Source organism: Myodes glareolus, chromosome 8 (genome assembly GCF_982192425.1).
Source record: "Myodes glareolus chromosome 8, mMyoGla1.1, whole genome shotgun sequence".
Classification (NCBI taxonomy): domain Eukaryota; kingdom Metazoa; phylum Chordata; class Mammalia; order Rodentia; family Cricetidae; genus Myodes; species Myodes glareolus.
Genome location: NC_142033.1, coordinates 74840204 through 74858945, shown reverse-complemented (window position 1 = coordinate 74858945; position 18742 = coordinate 74840204). Strand labels below are relative to the sequence as shown.

The 18742-nt window shown below is 48.3% G+C and overlaps 1 protein-coding gene across 1 annotated transcript; it reads left to right on the top strand.

Annotated features, from left to right (window-relative positions):
* Positions 1-883: 883 nt before the first annotated feature.
* Positions 884-18579, top strand: Pes1 (pescadillo ribosomal biogenesis factor 1). Its single transcript, XM_048449957.3, has 15 exons — positions 884-1031; positions 6116-6195; positions 7076-7229; positions 8226-8335; positions 12337-12508; positions 12586-12675; positions 15049-15165; positions 15261-15335; positions 15543-15629; positions 15781-15911; positions 16262-16387; positions 16512-16696; positions 17032-17195; positions 17284-17445; positions 18174-18579. Exons 1-15 carry the CDS (start codon positions 1008-1010, stop codon positions 18255-18257), a joined length of 1761 nt encoding a protein of 586 aa, XP_048305914.1. The 5' UTR covers positions 884-1007; the 3' UTR covers positions 18258-18579.
* The last annotated feature ends 163 nt before the right edge of the window (positions 18580-18742 follow it).

Here is an 18742-nt window from a genome sequence, read left to right as displayed (position 1 = left end):
CTCCTGTGTGCTGGGATTACAGGCTTCCACCATCACCTTGAGCCTTCCATTATTTTTCTTTTTGTTGTTTTTCTGTTTTGTTTTTTAGATAAAGTCGCTTTCTGTAGCCTTCAATGTACTGGAACTCACAACATAGATCTGGCTGGCCTTGAACTCAGAGACCTACCTCTTCTGCTTTAACCCATTCCCCCAAATTTAAGTGGTTCTTCAAATCTCTCTGCCCTACGTAGTTTAAAAAAAAAAAAAAAGGTAGGCCTTTGTTTTATCTTATCCTAACTTGAATACACAAACTAGGAGCAACTGAACTTCAGGAACAAGGTAAAGCCTGACCAGCCCGGTTTTACAACGCCTAGCAACCGTTGCCACGACAAGTCAACTCTGCTCTCGCCTACTAAAAAGCGGTTCCGGGGGGGGGGGGGGGGGGGGGGGGGGGGGGCTGGAGAGATGGCTCAGTGGTTAAGAGCATTGCCTGCTCTTCCAAAGGTCCTGAGTTCAATTCCCGGCAACCACATAGTGGCTCACAACCATCTGTAATGAGGTGTCTTCTTCTGGTCTACAGAATATTGTATACATAATAAATATTAAAAAAATAAAATAAAAAGAAATAAAAAGCGGTTCCTTCAGCAACCCAGAAGGCTCCGGGGCGGTCTCCCAGCCTTCGGTCCTGCTCTATCCCGAAATGCAATGCGGCTCTCACGTTGCCAAGCAACCGTCCTTAGGGTGGTCATAAAACTACCTAAATTTCCACGCTGGTTTTAATTTTTCTACATAGAGTTGGCAGATAAGAAAAGTACAGAAAGAACAACCCCAATGATTGAGCTTTAGAAAGTTTTGTCGTAAATAAAGAGATCGTCAGAAGCCTAGCGTTTTCTGCACTCGCCCAGGCATATATTCGGGCAGCCCGGAACTGGCGGTGTGGGGTCCTTCGGGGTCCTAGGTAGGGCACGTGCGCGAGGAAGTGGCTCTGCCTGTGCGCGCGGCTTTCGGGGGTCCCTTAACTTGGAGCTATGGGAGGTCTGGAGAAGAAGAAGGTAAGTGATTCCTGCGGTGGTAGGACCTCGGTCTTGTCACTCTCGCTGGCCGCTGGGGACCGAGAGATCAGGAGATGGCCGCCGGGGTGGGACTGCTGCGCGCAGGCCACTGGAGGCCGGGGAAACGTGTGCTCCCAGTGGAAAGAGTTGAGACGGCTGAGCCGCCAAACTGCAGTTAAAAGAGTGAGCCACGAGACGTGAAGGTTATCATTACGGCTTAGGACTTTTTCCTTTGAGCCAAGCCCGGTTCTGGGCACTGGGGACTGAGAAGTAAGCAATCAGCTGGGGCTCCCGCTTTCCCGGAGTCACATTTCCCGTTGGACAAAAATAAAGTGGCCAAGGATTGTTAAGTGCGCGCTAAAGGAAGCTAACGAGGTGCTAGCAGTAAGATGGAGAGTAACAACAGACTCAATCCGATTAGTGTTGTTTCGGAGGTTCTCTTCTGACAGCATTTCAGTGGAAATCTGGACTGTCAGAACACTTAAGGTGTGTGTGGGGTATGGACGTCAGGCTTGGGGTGGCCTCCACCTTTCCCGACGAGAAGTTCTCGGCGCTCAGATGAACAGTAAACTTAAGACATCGTGCTGCGCTCAGATGAACAGTAAACTTAAGACATCGTGCTGCTGTGACACCCCCACCCCCACAGCCGTAGCTTAATGAGGCCCAGGTTCCGGCAGAAGTGTTTCATTGTTTATAGGGTTAGGTATTGTATTGTCACAGTCTCTATTTTAGGGTGACTCCTTAGACCAAACGAGACTTCAGAGCTAAGCAAGTTTTACAGAAACTGAAATTTGCAGGTTTCTGGTTAAGACAATTTTACCTTTAGCAAACAGAATTTGCTGTCCGAGAGAAAATCGGTGAAAAGCAGATGTGTGTGTGTGTGTGTGTGTGTGTGTGTGTGTGTGTGTGTGTTTCTTTCAGAAAAGAGGGAAACGGTGAGCAGGTTTACAAAATAGTTCAGTTTTAGCTTTGTTCCAGATCAAAGATAGTTTTTTGTTTTGTTTGTTCAAGACAGGGTTTCTCTGTGTAGCTCTGACGGTCCTGGAACTTGCTCTGTAACCAGGCTGGAACTCCCAGAGATCCGCTTGCCTCTGCCTCCCGATCGCTGGGATTAAAGGCGTGTATCACCACTACCTAGCAGAGACAGAGTTTCTTATTTCTCTGTAACCTGTGTAAGTAAGCTTGCCAATGATAATACCTGCTATTTTCCTTTTCTCCTTCAGACATACTTAGTGAAGGAAGCCACAGTGGAAGCTAAATGCCAAGACCAGTAGGCAGGAAAGGCTGGCTGTGTGCAGGGTTTTGGAACGACATCAACCTGACTGTGAGACAGTGAATAAATGAGTTCCCATCTAGGTGATGTTGGGGGCTATGTCATGTGTGGCTTAGGGTTATTCTGAGCGGAGAAGACAACTAAAGAAAGTGACTTGATCTGAGTATTCTTGCTTCTGTGTGGAGAATACCTGGGCGTGAAGGGACTCCAGGATGGGGAAGATGAGGTGGGATCTAGTCTTTCCTTTGACTTGCAAGTTTCTGATACCGATCTGTTATGTTGTGATTTTTAATTATTCTTGAGGCTGTAATATAATTGCATTATTTCTCCCTTCCCTTTCTTGCCCTCCAACCTTCCCATGTACTCCCGCTTGCTCTTTCAAAATCATACCTCCCCCCTCTTTTTTTTTTTAGTAATTGTTGGTACGTACATACATGTCAGTGCGTGTATATTTTCAGGGCTGACCATTTGGTATTGGTAGCTAACTGGTGTGCTCTCAGCACTCCTTAGTTGCCTGCAGTTCTTTGTGTGGGGCTGAGATCTCTTGGGTTGTCTTCTATCCACATTGGCAAGTCTGCTGTCCTTGTTCTGCTCATTTGGGCATGTTGGTGAGGCTATGGGTATAGCTTCTGACATTCCTAGGGACACAGGCTCAACAACTGCCCTGATTCTCTAGCTCTTAGAATTTTTCCATTCCTTCTTCCACAATGATCCCTGAGCCTTACTTAGGTCTGGGGGTTGTTTTGTAGTTGTAGTTAGGGGTTATGCTGGTTTAGGAAATCAACTTTAGTATTGCAGTTGTAGGTTATTTTTCAGGATCGGTGGCTTTACTAGCCCCAAATAGTTGGCAAGGTTTCCAGTACCGGGCATGATTTCCCTGTGTTAGAGGGTCTGAGGTCCAGTTAGAAAACTGTCAATTACTCCGTGGTGTTCATCCACCACTGCACCCTTCGGGTTGTCATGCCATGCTGATTGCCTTTGTGGTTCCTGAATAGAATAGCTGGGGAGGACTGTTGGTCGCTTCCCTCCTGTAGAAGCTTGCATGACTTTTGGTACCATGGAAGCTAGTCCTCGGGGAGTAGACGTTCAGGTCAGTTTCGGCTCAATGATGTCTGATCCCTGCATCTGAAGTGGGCGGTGTTTTCAACAGTGGGGACTTATTTCCATCTCATGTCTGTAACCAAACGCAACAACAAAAGCCTGTAATGTTTTGGAAGTCACTTGAACAATGTGACCAACAAACTTCAAAAAAGACTTCTCGTGCCTGGGGTTGGGGTTTTTGTTGGGTGGTCTTTGACTCTTAGAGGGAGAATTGTCAGCCCAGATGAGAGAATTTCATTTAAATGATATGTGTATATTTAGACACAGGTTTAACCTCTATTATTGTTTTGTGTTGTTTGTAAAGAGTCCCTTAGGACTTTATCAGACATCCTTACTGTTATTTTACCCTCCTCTCCTTCTGCATCTATCTCCCCACTCCCTAATATAGAACCCCCACCCCATTTGTCCCATTTACCTTTATCTGATCACTTGTTCCCTGATATTCCCTTCTCTCTTGTGCACCCCCACTCCACCCCACCCCACTGGTCTTTTTTTTTTACTTTCCTGGTTTCTGCAGTTACTCCAGGATATGTACTCAGATCTGAAGGTGTAGGGCCAGCAGCCCCCAAGGAGAGAGACTATGTGATGTTTGTCTTTCTGGGTCTGGTTTACCTCCTTTAAGTATGCTTGGTTTTTGTTGTTGTTGTTGTTTTTTAAGTTCCATCCATTTCCTAGGCTAGACCCTGAAAAAAGATCCAAATTTGTTTTAATCTAACACTTTCTTAAACATCCAGCAAGTGCTAGCCTAGCCATTTGGAGCTACAAACTATAAGAAGCAAAACTTGACTCTGGAGGCAGAGGCAGGCAAATCTCCATGAGTTTGAGGCTAGCCTGGTCTAATTGCAAATTCTAGGCCAGCCAGGCCTACAAAGTGAGACCTTGTCTCAAAATAAAAAGGGAAGCCTGTACTTAAGATGCAAGTAGAGATGTCTTAGCAAGCTGTAACATCCTACACTGGGTTCCAGAACAGTTTTGACTCTTGAGGCCAAATTATCTGTTGTGGGAATGATTTGTCTTATTCATTGTAAGGTGTTTAGAAAAATGTTGTACTGTCCAACACATACACCCTAATCCAAAAAGTTAAATCACCATGTGAACCAGGTTTAATGTTTAAAATGGCAGTGCACAGTAACGAGATCCATGTGGCACAGGAAATGGGAAACACTTTGTTTTCTAGCACTGGAGTTAGTAGTGAGACAAGCTCTCAGTGTATACCACAGGCTGGCCTGAAACTCATTTTCCTCCTGTTTCTTCTTTCTGAGTACTGGAATTTAGGTGTTCACCACCGTGGCTGGCTCAGTGGGAAATACTTTTCCTTTTTACATATACTTACTTTGTGTGTATGTATGTGTGTGCCCCCAAGTGCACATATGAAAGTTAGAGGACAACGTGTAGGAGACTGTTCTCTTCTTCCACTGTGTGTGCTCATCGGGATTGGTGGCAAGTGCTTTTACCTGCTGAGCCATCTCACTGGCCTCCATGGAAAACATTGAATGAAGACTGTGAGCCTTATCTTTGGCTCCTCCAAGACTTATCATAGGCCTATTCCCAATTGACTAGTGTGTTTCATGTCTGTGGGGTTGTTTATAACATAGGTAGTTCAGGGGACACTGACTCCTTAGATCTAGACCTAGGTTCAGAAGTTTCTTCTTCTTCTTCTTCTTCTTCTTCTTCTTCTTCTTCTTCTTCTTCTTCTTCTTCTTCTTCTTCTTCTTCTTCTTCTCCTTCTCCTTCTCCTTCTCCTCCTCCTCCTCCTCCTCCTCCTCCTCCTCCTCTCCTCCTCCTCTCTCTCTCTCTCTCTCTTTTTTTTTGGAGTGGACACAGGTGGTTAGTATTTTAGGCTGTTTGGAATAGGATGCCACTTCTCTTTAGCACTGATGTGTATGAGAGGCAGCTTCTTAACGCAGATAATCCAGATGATTTGACAAGACTGCCTGCTGCTTGGAGGCAAGTAGAAGTCAGGCCTGTTGTCTTCCTTACCCTCATAGCATCTAGCTTAATGCTTTGAACATGGTTGCTTTCTGGTGAATGAAGGGGGTGAGGGTGCTGGGCAATGGTGTGTGGCTTAAGACAAGCATTTCCAGTTAGAGTAGTGTTACCCCTGAGGGAGGGAAAAATGGCTAGGGGATATCTTAGATGTTACAGTGGTTTTCGTCTACCTCCCAAGGAACATACTCTGTTAGTCTGTAGTAGTAACATTTTATGCCGTTGTGGGGGGTATAAATGGTTGCCGTGGGTCCGTATGAAAAGGCTGGTGATTAAACAGGGACAAATAAGATTATAAACAGAGGATTAGTTAGGCATGCAGGCTCTGGACTCAGATCTGGGTTTGGAGACCTAACCCAAGCTTGTAAGCTGTGTGGCTTGAATGGGCAGTTGCACTGAGCTTGTTTCTTAGCTGGAAATGGGCATTCCGATGGCCCTTATTCCACAGGCTTGTGGGGACTGAGTGAAATACACTGGAATCACCTTATGTTAGACAGGATGTAGAGCTGTGCTGGGTAGATCAAGACCCCAGCATCACGTGGATGCGCGCATTCAGGGACAGCACAGAGCTCCTTTGGGCGGGCCATTTCACTCCCTACAGCAGTCCTCGTCCCGGAAATCTGTCTCTGCCACCTGCCCACTTAGCTGTCTCTAGAATTCCCTTTTCCCAGAGTTGGGTGTCACTCACTGCTGTTGCACTAACAGAATTTTTTTCCTCCCTAAGTATGAACGAGGCTCTGCCACCAACTATATCACCCGAAATAAAGCCCGGAAGAAGCTGCAGCTGAGCCTGCCTGATTTCAGGTGAGGTTGGAGAGGAGCCTGGGTAATGACATAAATGCGCAGAGAAAACTCCTGGCCTTACTTGAGCCATCCCAGCTGTCCTGTAATGTTCCTCCTCTTCCTCACCTCACTTTGCTAGGGAGCTGTGCTTTGTCAGCTGCCGTCTGAGAACTGGCTCTTCAGATCCAGCTGCCTGGTCATTGCTCTTTACCGTTTCCCTTCTGATAGAAGGCTTTCTTGAGTCCTACAGCTGAGGGCTCTCCTTGTAGAATCAAGTCCAGATGTCTCTGCAGCCTGTGGGTCCTCCATCAGGCTAATCTTGACTGCTGCAACCTTTACTCTCTGTGTGCATTCTGTTGTGGGGCGGGGTGTGGTGGTTACAGGCTTTTGTTACTGATTTGAAGAGTTTTTGTTTTTGCTTTGGTTTTGTTTGTTTTTTGCAGGACTGTTATTGAACCAAGGGCCTCACACATGCTACTCAAGCACTCTGCCACTGAGCTATATCCCCAAGCCAGTTTTTTCTTCTTGTTTGAGACAAATGTCCATAGTCCGGACTAGCCTCAAACATATGTTTCTCCTGCCTCAGTCTCCTGGGTGCCAGGAGAACAAGTGTTCTTACTTGGCTGTCCCTCTTAGAATGCGCAGCCCTCTAATGTGTTTGAAGTGTTGATTTCTTAGTATGGCATCCTGGTTTAGGTGGCTGCCAGCCTTTGTGGGTGTTCTGTCTGCTCCCACTGACACGCCTCTGATGTCTTCTTGCACTGTGTGTTTAGGAACTTGTGACCACCAGACTCACTTGAGGTGAAGCCCCAACTCCCATGCTTCCTGGTCACGCTTGCTTTCTAGCGAGCTGTGGCCAGTGTTCTGCCCTTTGCTGGTTTAACGGTGGCTTGTCTTCCAGGCGGCTGTGCATCCTGAAAGGCATTTACCCCCATGAGCCCAAGCATAAGAAGAAAGTAAACAAGGGCTCCACAGCAGCCCGAACATTTTACCTCATCAAAGATATTAAATTCCTCCTCCATGAACCCATCGTCAACAAGTTCCGAGAGTACAAGGTGAGGCCTTGGTTCTTTCTTGTGTTTGCAGCTTTGTAACTCACTGAGCTTAGACAGGTTCTTGATCCACTCAGGGCCATTCCTGTAGAGAAGGGGAGGTCTTTCTACTTCAAAAGGATGTCTCAGATGGACTGCCTAAAAATCATTTCCACCAGACCTGTTAACCAATTCTGCTCCCCCACCCAAGATTATGACTATTTGCCCCCAAGGCAGAAATGGTACCATGTCAGGAGCTTTTGGTGCCTTTTCTGCTCCCAAGCCCTCCTAGTCTTTGTGGGATTGCTCCCAGGGCACCTGGGCTTCAGTTCCATTCATAGAGAAACATTAATGCTAAATGCCACAGGGACAGCAGAAACCTATTTCCATCATGTGGAATTAAACTGCTACCTCTGGCTGGAAACAGGTTTTTTTGAGGAGTGGGCGCCACCTAGTGGTCATCAGGAGACTGGGCAGCAGCTACATCAAACAATGCTAGAAGTGGGCAAGTGGTAGGAAGTGTGTCCAAGACCAGCTGTTTATAATCCCACATACTGTTTGGGCTTCTCAGGAGCCCTGGGACTGGTTTTGAGCATTTGTTGGTCTGGAAGGTGTGGCCTTAAAGTTTATTTCAGTTAATTTTTTTCTGGGTAGCTTGTTTTTCATAGAGGTCAACAACTAGCTTTGGGGGCTGTCTATAGGAGTTGGTGACAAAAGCGAGCCCTTCCAGCCATGATCTACCTCTGTGCAAAACAGGGCTCTTCTAGGTGGACATGTGGTGTCAGCAACCTGTGCAACATCAGAGGGGGCCCTGGGCTACCTCTGGTCATTATCATGGATCTGGGGCTCCATGGACTTGGCTATTTGGCAAAGCTTGGTCTGAGGGGCCTGATGGCACGGGCAATAGCAGTGGCTAGTTTCAGAAGACACTGAGACAACCCCTGTCCCGTGTATTCACTCTCCACGGAGGAGCTGCTCGGAAGCCCGTGCCACAGCATCATGGCTCCTGCTCCCTTCCAGGTGTTTGTTCGGAAGCTGCGCAAGGCCTATGGGAAGAGTGAGTGGAATGCTGTGGAGCGCCTGAAGGACAACAAACCCAACTACAAACTTGACCACATCGTCAAGGAGCGGTAAGCCGTGCTCCTCAGCGTGCTGCAGTTGCTGCTGAGTGCCATCCTAGTGCCTGGGATGCAATGGGACAAGGAAAGACTTGACTGGCAGAGTGCATGTCCTTTTAGAGGGTTAGACCGAAAACCAAGCTGGCACATGAGTGTCGGGATTATAAGTTGCACTGGGTACAGTAAAGGCTGTAAGGCAGTATGCAGAGAACTAGGTTACATTGATTGCATGCCCAGAGGGACCTCTGGAAAAGGACCTGTTTGAGCCAACCAGGAGAGCACATTATGAACAGAGACAGCAGCAAGTTCAAAGCCCCCATGATAGGAAAGCCAGAGCCATGAGTTCTCATACTACAGACTTAGAAGGCATGGTAACATACTTCTGGTCTTGACTATTCCTCACTCAACCTTCTCAGAAAGTCCCTCCCCTTCACTGGCTAATCAGCGAATCTTGCCTCTTCAGGGGAATTGGCAAATGCCTGAAGACCCTTGTAGCTTCTACAGTTTGGATGGAATGTTTGGTATCTAATGACTAGAAGTCAGCATTTGCTGCTAAGTAGTCTTCAGTGTTCATAATAGTTCCTGCATATCAGGACACTTTTTGCCTGGAATTGATTAAGTGTAGAACCCTATGCTAGTGTCCGTTTTATAGAATGAAGGTCTAGGCGTGCTCAGTTCCAAAATGATGATGGGTCATAACTTCCTGGATTATGGAAGAGCCTTGACCTTGGATTCATTCATAAAGGAAATAGCATCTGGTCTCCTCAGCCAGAACCAAAGCTTATGGAAAACCTAATTGTCCAGAAAAGGTGTGTGTTTGTCCTCCAGATTAGAAAGTTAGGAAACTGAGGCACCAAGGAGAGTGGGGGAAGATCCTGACCTCTGTCTCGGGAACCTAGACAGCTGTCCCATCACTTGCTAAGTCCATGCTAGGCTTCCCTTCATCTTAGCCTGTTTTTGCTGATCTGAGACCTCTCAACTCAATTGCAGTAAACAGTTCTGTCTGGGGCGTCAACCGCTTGTAGTCGTGTGCCCTTCAGAGCTCTTTATGATAAGGCAGATCATCATCATTGTCATCCTTTTTGTTTTGTGTAGCCCTGGCTGTTCCGGAACTCGCTCTGTAGACCATGCTGGCCCCAAAGTCACTGAGATCTGCCTGCCTCTGCTTCCTGAATGTTGGGATTAAAGGCGTGCACTACCACTGCTCAGATTTTTATAGTTTTTGGAGACAAGCTCTCACCATAGCTCTGGCTGTCCTGGAATTCCCTAGGACAGGCTAGCCTCAAACTCGCAGAGGTCCTGCTTCTGCCTTCCAAATGCTAGGATTAAAGGTGTGCACCACCACTCCTGGCAGACCCTTTTCTTCAAATGAAGCTTCCTGGAATGTGGTTGAGATGTCCTGCAGGTCTAGGGCAGCCTGGCTGGAGGAGGGGAACTGAAACCCCTGCAGATGTAGCCATACTCAGGGTGTTTAGAACCATAAGACGTAGATGCATGGGTGACTTGGTTTGGTTGATTTTAGTTTGATTTTTTTTTGAAATAAGGTCAGCCTCCCAAGTGCTGGCTAGGATTACAGGTATGTACCACTAGATCTGGTTAAACATAATCTTTTTTTTTTTAAACCCCAAGACAGTGTTTCTCTGTGTAGCTTTGGAGCCTGTCCTGGAACTCACTTTGTAGACCAGGCTGGCCTTGAACTCGAGATCTACCAGCCTCTGCCTCCCAAGTGCTGGGATTAAAAGCGTGTGCCAACACCTAAAGATACCACTATTTTAAGTCAGCATTTTGTCCAGCGGTGTCATTTTCTAGATAAAGTTGGAGCTAGAAGAGGCCTGTGATCCAGTTAGGGTTGCAGCTCAGAACGGGACTAGAGTCTACATATCAAGACTTGTGGCTCAGTGTCTTCACTTTGTCCTACACTTTTGTCCCTCCGTTTGGAAACAAAGGCAGTGGTGACTCTTAACCAAGTGACACTTTGACCTCTTCCTCATTTACCATGGGGTTCCTGGAAATTATTCTACCTGAACAGAGTCCCTGTGCCAGCGTTTTTGTAGGAGGAGCGGCGGGCTGCGTTCCCACCCAGATCCCGGCTAGCTTACCCCAAAATAATTACACGGAAACTGTATTCTTTTAAATACTGCCTGGCCCATTAGTTTCAGCCTCTTATTGGCTAATTCTCACATCTTGCTTTAACCCATATTTAGTAATCTGTGTAGCACCATGAGGTGGTGGCTTATCGGGAAAGATCCTAACCTGCTTCTGTCTCGGAGAGGAGAGTCATGGCGACTGCCTCACTGCCTTCTTCCTCCCAGCATTCTGTTCTGTCTACTCCGCCTACCTAATTTTCTGTCCTATCAAAGGGCCAAGGCAGTTTTTTTATTAACCAATGAAAGTAACACATAGACAGATGACCCTCCTCCATCATTTCCCCTTTTTCTGTTTAAACAAAAAAGAAGGCTTTCATTTTAACATAGTAAAATTACATATAGCAAAACAGTTATAAAGCAAGAATTACAGTTATAATATCTATATTTTATCATGACTAAGGAAAACAATAACTATCCATTCTTCAACTCCATCAAAGACTCCAGAAGGATATAATATTATCTAATTAAACAAGAAATAAGCAACTTCCAAAACTCTAGAAATGACAGAGACATCTTGCTGCCTGTACAGTCACCCAAAGTTCTTTTGTACCGTTGGGGCATCCATCTTCAGCCTTCAGGCCCATAGTATTCAGCAGACATTTCCATGAAGCAGGAAATTTTTTCAAAAAATATTTATTTATTATGTATACAATATTCTGTCTGTGTGTATGCCTGAAGGCCAGAAGAGGGCACCAGACCCCATTATAGATGGTTGTGAGCCACTGTGTGGTTGCTGAGAATTGAACTCAGAACCTTTGGAAGAGCAGGCAATGCTCTTAACCTCTAAGCCATCTCTCCAGTCCCGAAGCAGGAAATTTTAAAGGCAGTTTAGTCACTATCTTCTGTGTCCTGTAGAATGTCTCGCCGACTTTTTCATGAATCAGGAACCCTGAAAGACCGTCTCACCTTTAGGCAAGTTCAGCAGTCCTCTCTCTGCGGGTTCTTCGTGTTTAGTTCATGCAACAGTCCAGGCAAGAGCAGTTTCTTGCCCAAATGGCTATCAAACTCCATAAGGAACCTCTTCAATGCCCATCTTCCTCTTGAAGTAGATTGGTGCTGCCAGGAGCAGACGTGTCTCATTGTCATGAAAAACCCTAAGTTATTAAAACATTTAAAATGCTGTATTCTGTAGTCTTTGAAAGATATGAAGAATGTCTATTTAACTGAAATATATCTCTACATATCTAGAAAATCTAACATGACTACAAGCTTGACTATTATCGATGATTATCCATTAACCTATATTTCTAATTATACATTACATTTTTAAATGAAATATATAATCACAATACCTTAATCAAGATCAGAAATACATATACATATAACAAAATTGACCTTAAAATCCATACTAATGCAAATTATTCATATCTATATCATATTTTACATTGGTTCTGTCAATTACACAGATCTGGGTGCTAAGGAATAGGAAGACAAGACCCACTCAGGTGACCTGTAGCCACACCCAGGTGCAGGTGCTGCTGGGAAAGCAACCCTACTCTTCTTCCTGGCCCACTAGTCCAGCTTCCCGTTTTCCCTTTTTCTTGTGTGTCTTTGAAGATTCCACTTTGAAAGAGAGTCAGAGAACCACAGTTTGGTGTCCCCTCATTCACAAAAAGGTAACAAGTGGTCCAGGGTTCCGTGCTATCTCTGAGGTGATCAGAGTTCCCTGGGAGTATCCAGTTCTTCAGTCACTATAGAGTTGTTTCCAGGTGCGGGGTCAACTTGGGGAAGTTGTTGCTACCACTGGTCAGTGCCTGGCTTGGGTGTCAGGGCCTCTGGGGTAGCTGCTGGAATGAGGCAAAGTGGGTAGAGACCCTTGGAGCCCAACAGAATGAACTCATGGGCACTGCTCTCACCACCTTACAGGTACCCCACATTTATCGATGCGCTGAGAGACCTTGATGATGCCCTGTCAATGTGCTTCCTCTTCTCCACTTTCCCACGGACAGGGAAGTGCCATGTGCAGACCATTCAGTTGTGTCGCCGACTCACTGTGGAGTTCCTGCACTATGTCATTGCTGCCCGAGCCCTGCGCAAGGTGGGCTAAGGCTCTCCTGGGATCCCTGGTCCTCTGGTTAGCCCTTGGTTTTCATACTGTCTCCCCCCATCCCCCAGGTCTTCCTGTCCATCAAAGGCATTTACTATCAGGCTGAGGTGCTGGGCCAACCCATCGTATGGATTGCACCCTATGCTTTCTCCCATGATGTAAGTGTGCCTTGGGGGGAGAGGGGCTGTGCTTGTTCCTAAAAGATGTGGGTGGGTGCTGTCTTTGGAGTCCAGCCCTTGCTGGGTTCTTGGTTGTTGGCTGCTGTGCAGGAGTGGGGACTGGGGCGCCGGGGGGACAGGGTAGGATATGTGCTTTACAGCCCAGTCAGTCAGTAGTGCTGGATCAGTCATAGAATTCTCAGTGTCAAATGTTCACTCCGACCCACAGGCTAATCCTAAATAAGCTTACCCCATTCCAGCACTTCTGCTAGAGTGTGATTCTCAGCCTTCCTAATGCTGCAGCCCCTTAATACAGTTCCTCATGTTGTGTGACTCCCGGCCATAAAGTTATTTTTGTGGCTACTTCATGAATAATTTTGCTACTATTATGAATCATAATGTAAATATCTGATGTGCAGATGGCCTTAGGCAAGTCAAATTGAGAACCACTGTGCTAGGTGATCTTGAGCATGGTCCTTCACCCTTCTGCCTCAGTTAATAGCATTCTCATCTTCTCAGGGGAAAGAAGTCTTGAAAGGACCTGGCACTGAATGGGTAGCTGCCTTTGTGATTGAATAGGCAGTAAGGATAGCTCCAGGGGCTGTGTATACCCAGTGTTTTGTACAGCTGCCACCTGGGTCAGGTGTCCTCTCTGCCCATCCCCCACAGCCTGGAGCCCTGGTTACTCCAGGGAAGGGAGCACAAGAGAGCACTTAGCACAGGCACTGACTTTTATTGGCTTATCTATAAGTGCTTAGGATTGTTCCTAGGCCTCTGCTAAGAGGAGTCTGGTTTTCCATGGAAGCCTTGCTAGCTCCCAGTCCCTAGCAGGTCAGTCCTAGCTGGGCTTGCCCCTGAATTGTCGGTCTGTGAGCTGTACTTGATCTTCATTCCCTCATTTCCTCCTGTTCATTAAGCAGGGATTGGTACCTTGAATAGAGAATATCTGTCAGAGAGAGCTGAGGCTCTGTGCTCAGTGGGCTACAGGGGTGCCCAAGACTGGAACCTGCCGTGTCTGTGGTGCACTGGTAGTGGGACTTCTGTCGGTGAATAAGAGGTGGCCTTGGAATTTGTTCATCCCTTTTCCAGTTCCTTGAGGCAGGCTTGGGGAGCCAGTGTACATGGCCCTTCCTTTCCTGCTCCTCCTCCTTCCTGCCTAACTTCTTTGGTCCTTTCTGTCTTTCCTTCCTTCTGATGTCGAACCCCCATGCTTCTCAGACTGCTCTTTGTGTGTTCTTGGGGTGGTGAATAGGGCCCTGTGAGGGCCATCCTCCACACAGCTGGCCCTGGGGGAAGGGCACGGTCTGCCCATGCCTCCTTCCTCCCAGCTTGCTGCCAACTGCTTCCTCTCAGCAGAGGGTAGTTGTAGCAAGGACCCTCATGTGCCCCTCCCCTGGGCAGCCGATACTAGGCATACAGCAGTGGGTCTTGGGGTAATGGTGGTGGTGAGGGCAGAATGTACCTACCCTGCTCATTATTATGGAAAATGAAGTTTGTGCTCCAGTACCTATCAGGAAAAGCCTGGTGGCATAGACTGCTGCCTGGTAGCAAGATGGAAAACTAGCTCAGAGTTGTGGGTGCCCCGAGCTGAGGGGATGTTGTGATTATTATCAATTTTGACATGTCTTAAAGTGTTTCCTGGTGGTTAGCAGGACGTGGTGGGGCTCTTGGGTAGGCCTTTCTGACTTTAGAGGGTGGGACCATTCCAGAGTTGAGACACTTGAGCCAGTCTGTAGATCAGCTCCTTGTGGTAATGGCAGAGGGAAGCCATTCACTTTTCTGCCTGCTGGATGGCAGGTTGGAAAGGTGGTCTACCTCTGTTCCAACATAGTTTCAGGCCCTAGACTGGGTCTCAGATGGAAATGCTAAACTCTGAGCTTCATCACACACTCTGCAGGGTGTGGGTGGACCTATTATGTCTAGCCACACTTGGCTTTCCAAGGCACCTCAGCCAGTAGAAGTCATCACCTCTTCTGGACTATGGACCATGAGCTACACACATAGGCCTTGCTGGACCCTGGGAAGGCTGCCTCAGTGCTCCCAGTTGCCCTGAAGCAGAACTTAGGCTCATGCTGGGATGGGTGATGGTCAAGGTGTGTGCTCTGTCTAGGTCCCACTGATAACTGAAGGAGGAGTGGGAGAGCCGGGACCAGAAAGAGGCAGGGCAGACTGCAATGGAGCACTGGGGACCAGTTCCCCATGTCTCTGTCCTGGCGTCCCTTTACCACATGGGAACCTGTCACTGGTTTCCATGTACCCATAGCCTTTGGCGAGCCTCCCTTGTGTTTAAGATGCCTGTGGGTTTGTGGGCATAATACCTACCTCCACCCCTATGCTAACACTGCTGATGTGTCTGTCTCCTTATTCCTCCAGCATCCTACAGACGTGGACTACAGGGTCATGGCCACCTTCACTGAGTTCTATACCACTCTCCTGGGCTTTGTCAACTTCCGCCTCTACCAATCACTTAACCTTCACTACCCACCCAAGGTAGAGCCCTAACACCTTCTCACTGAGTTTGGATCTAGCCCTCCTACCCCTATACTGAGGCAAGGGGCTGTAGGTGTACTCTTCCCTCTTCCCAGCTTGAAGGTCAGGCCCAGGCAGAGGCAAAGGTCAGCGAGGACACATATGCTCTGGACTCCGAGAGCTCTATGGAGGTAAGATGGGCTTCAGGAGCACTGGCCCTACACCATTCTGCCCCATGAATAGTAAGTGAATTGGCCAGGTGGGTGATTCTAGGACTTACTTTTATGACTGACCCAGATGAGGCCTGGAGCTGTTTTTGCTCTCCAGCCTATCCCACACCCAGATGAGGTTCCCCACCTGCAAGCAGGCCACCTTGCAGCTCTGCTTCCCACCTGCAGAAACTAGCAGCCCTCAGTGCCAGCCTGGCCCGAGTGGTGGTGCCTACTACAGAGGAGGCTGAGGCCGATGAGTTTCCTGTTGATGGGGTGAGTCAGCACGGTGCTGCCTTCCAGGAGTACATGGGATGAGACGGGGCTGGGGGTGGGGGGCATCACCTAGAATCTGGGATCTGCCAGTCCCTTCCTTCTGGTGGAGCTGGATGGCCTGGTGGTGTGACACTTGGCCCTTTCCCTGCAGGAGATGACAGCACAGGAGGAAGGTCGCAGGAAAGAGCTGGAGGCACAGGAAAAGCACAAGAAACTCTTTGAAGGCCTAAAGTTCTTCCTGAACCGAGAGGTGCCCCGTGAAGCATTGGCCTTCATCATCAGGTGGGGAGGCCTTTAACTAGCCCATAGTTGTGATTGAACAGTAGTTTGGTCTCTATCCTAGCCTAGAAATGTATTGGTAACATCATGAGGGTGTCTCTACTCCTCACAAAGCAGTGTGTGCAGAGCCTACAGGCAGACACCTCCAGAGCACTCAGCTAAGGGGAGAGCTGCTGTTGTGTCTTAGCTGAGTCCTTTCTGGACCAGGACTGCAGATGTCATCCCAGACAGGAGGCTCTGGGGTGGGTAAGGCACTTCCTGGAAGGGTAGGTTTGTGGCTAGTAAGTCCAGGGATGCTTCCAGGGCAGGCAGCTCATGCCTAAAAAGCTTTCGGGTTTTCTGCGTACCTGTAGGAGTTTTGGTGGGGATGTATCCTGGGACAAGTCTTTGTGCATTGGAGCCACCTATGACATCACAGACTCCTGCATCACCCACCAGATTGTTGACCGACCTGGGCAGCAAACCCCCGTCATTGGCAGGTAGACTCTAAAAGCCCTCATATGCCCTCTGGGGGTGGGGGTTGGGGGTTCCTAGGCCCTGGTGATGCAGTGGTACCTCTGGTTATTCCCTTATGACCTGACTTTGCTGACCACTCTGCCCCAGGTACTACGTACAGCCCCAGTGGGTGTTTGACTGTGTGAATGCCCGGCTCCTCCTCCCTGTGGCAGAGTACTTCCCTGGGGTGCAGCTGCCACCACACCTTTCACCCTTCGTATCTGAAAAGGAAGGAGATTACATTCCCCCTGAGAAGCTGAAGCTGCTGGCTCTGCAGCGGGGAGAAGACCCTGGTGAGCTGGGCAAGGATGGGTAGCAGTTTGGACAGGCTCCTCTGGTGGCCCTGACTCCTGTGCCCAAGCTGGCCATTTCCCTTGGCTACAGAGTTGGCAGGCTCCAGAGAAAAGTACAGCTGGAACAGAAAGCCCTCAGCCTTTCAAGCATTTGCAGTGTTAGTCTGCTATTGATGTTTGGAGTAGCTGAGCAGAATGACCCAGTGTTGTCAGTGTTTGCATGGGTAGCAAGGGTGTTTAATTTGAAGACCGCTCAGCTGGGGCTGTGAAAGCTGTTGGGGGCCATTGGGGGAGCATCCTTGAGCTGCCTTGAAATGCACAAGTTTTGTCTGTAGGAGACTTGAAAGAGGAAGATGAGGATGAGGACGATGAAGATGATGACAATGAAGGTGATGGTGATGAGGGGGAAAATGAGGAGGAGGAAGATGTGGAAGCTGATTCAGAGAAGGAGGAGGAGGCGCACCTGTCAGCCTTGGAGCACCAGCGTCTGGAAGGGAAGGTAGGGAAGCACTGGACAAAGCTCTGCCTGGGAAGCAGCCCAGTTACCCACAAGGCCAAGTGCTCATGCAGCTGCATTGTTTCCCCAGAAGCCCCAGGTGGTGGCCGGTACCGTGAAACTGGAAGACAAGCAGCGACTGGCCCAGGAGGAGGAAAGTGAGGCCAAGCGCCTGGCCATCATGATGATGAAAAAGCGGGAGAAGTACCTCTACCAAAAGATCATGTTTGGCAAACGGCGCAAAATCCGAGAGGTAAGTTTTTGCTCTCTGACGAGGCCACCACACATCTGCACTGTTGAGCTAACCTGGCCCAATTGGCCAAGGCCTGTTTTCTTTGGAGTTTTGTGAGCTTGGTTTGGATTTACACAGCTGGGAATAGAACCCAAGGCCTCACTCATCTAAGAGAGGCCCCACCACTAAGCAGCATAGCTAGTTCCCCATGCTTACCCATAGCTGTCCTGAGGATGAACCTAGCCCAGCAGACTCAGGAAATCTTTCTTAAGCTCCTGTGTGCTTGTTTAGTTTGTGTTATTTGGGGGTTTATTTGGTGCTTGAGCACTTGCTTAGCATTCACAAGTCCCTGGGTTTGATCACAGAATTGACGAGGGGCAGGCAGGAAAAGAAGAAAAAAGCAAAGCAATTGTGTACTGAGGCCTCCAGAGTGGCATTACCTGTGGTCCTGGAAGGAGTCTCCTCTTTGTGCCCTCTCTGCTAGCTTTCAGTAAAGGTTTGAGTGGTATTTGTGCAAGAGTCGATCTAGAATCTCCAAGCTGGAGATTTTGTGGACCGTAAAATGTGCTATATGGGCAATTATAGGGCTTCTGTTCTTTCACCCTGAGGTGAGGTACAAGTTGGGGTCTCTGGTTATTTGCTTGTTAGCTTTTCTAGAAACTCTGCTAAGGGAAGCCCCCGTAAGAGAAGAGATCCATCCCTCTCTGCTTACTCTTGATCCTATACTGAGTTCTCCTTCCTTCTCACAGGCCAACAAGCTGGCGGAGAAAAGGAAGGCCCATGATGACGCTGTGAGGTCTGAGAAAAAGGCCAAGAAGACAAGGCCTGTGTGAGCTCCAGCCATTCCTCCCTGGGAGTTGGACATCCTCACTGGGAGCTGGACATGGCAGCAGCTAGTGGGATGCACACGCACCTGAGCACCAGCCCAGCACCCTCATACTTTGGTCGTGTGTGGCCAGTCCTAGCTTCCCATGAAGTTCGTGCCGGTGTCTGGACAAAGAGGCCTCTTCCTCCAGGAGTCTGACTGACATCCTCATTTTGTTTGGCTTTCCACAGCCTCCTACACAGCCGTGCCCATAATTCTCAGGGTGCTGTTGTGGAATAAGGGTGGGGAGCTGTTGTTATTAAATGGCTGAACTTTTGCAGCCAGTTAGATTCTGTGTTCAGAAGCCTCCCTGGGTTGGAAAGGAGTCACCTGGACAGACCCAGATGGGTCCAGGCACACTCAGAACTCTGGGTCCGGAGATCTGAGGAGGGACACAGACTCTGCATTTGGGTTTTATAGTCACCCTGGCCTGGTTCCTGTTTCAGCATCAGC

Excerpts from the sequence above, each read along its gene's own strand:
- Pes1 (XM_048449957.3), top strand. The coding sequence starts at position 1,008 with ATGGGAGGTCTGGAGAAGAAGAAG. Across the intron at positions 6,196-7,075 it reads CTGAGCCTGCCTGATTTCAG|GCGGCTGTGCATCCTGAAAG; the intron begins GTGAGGTTGGAG and ends CTTGTCTTCCAG. Across the intron at positions 17,196-17,283 it reads ACCAGCGTCTGGAAGGGAAG|AAGCCCCAGGTGGTGGCCGG; the intron begins GTAGGGAAGCAC and ends TTGTTTCCCCAG.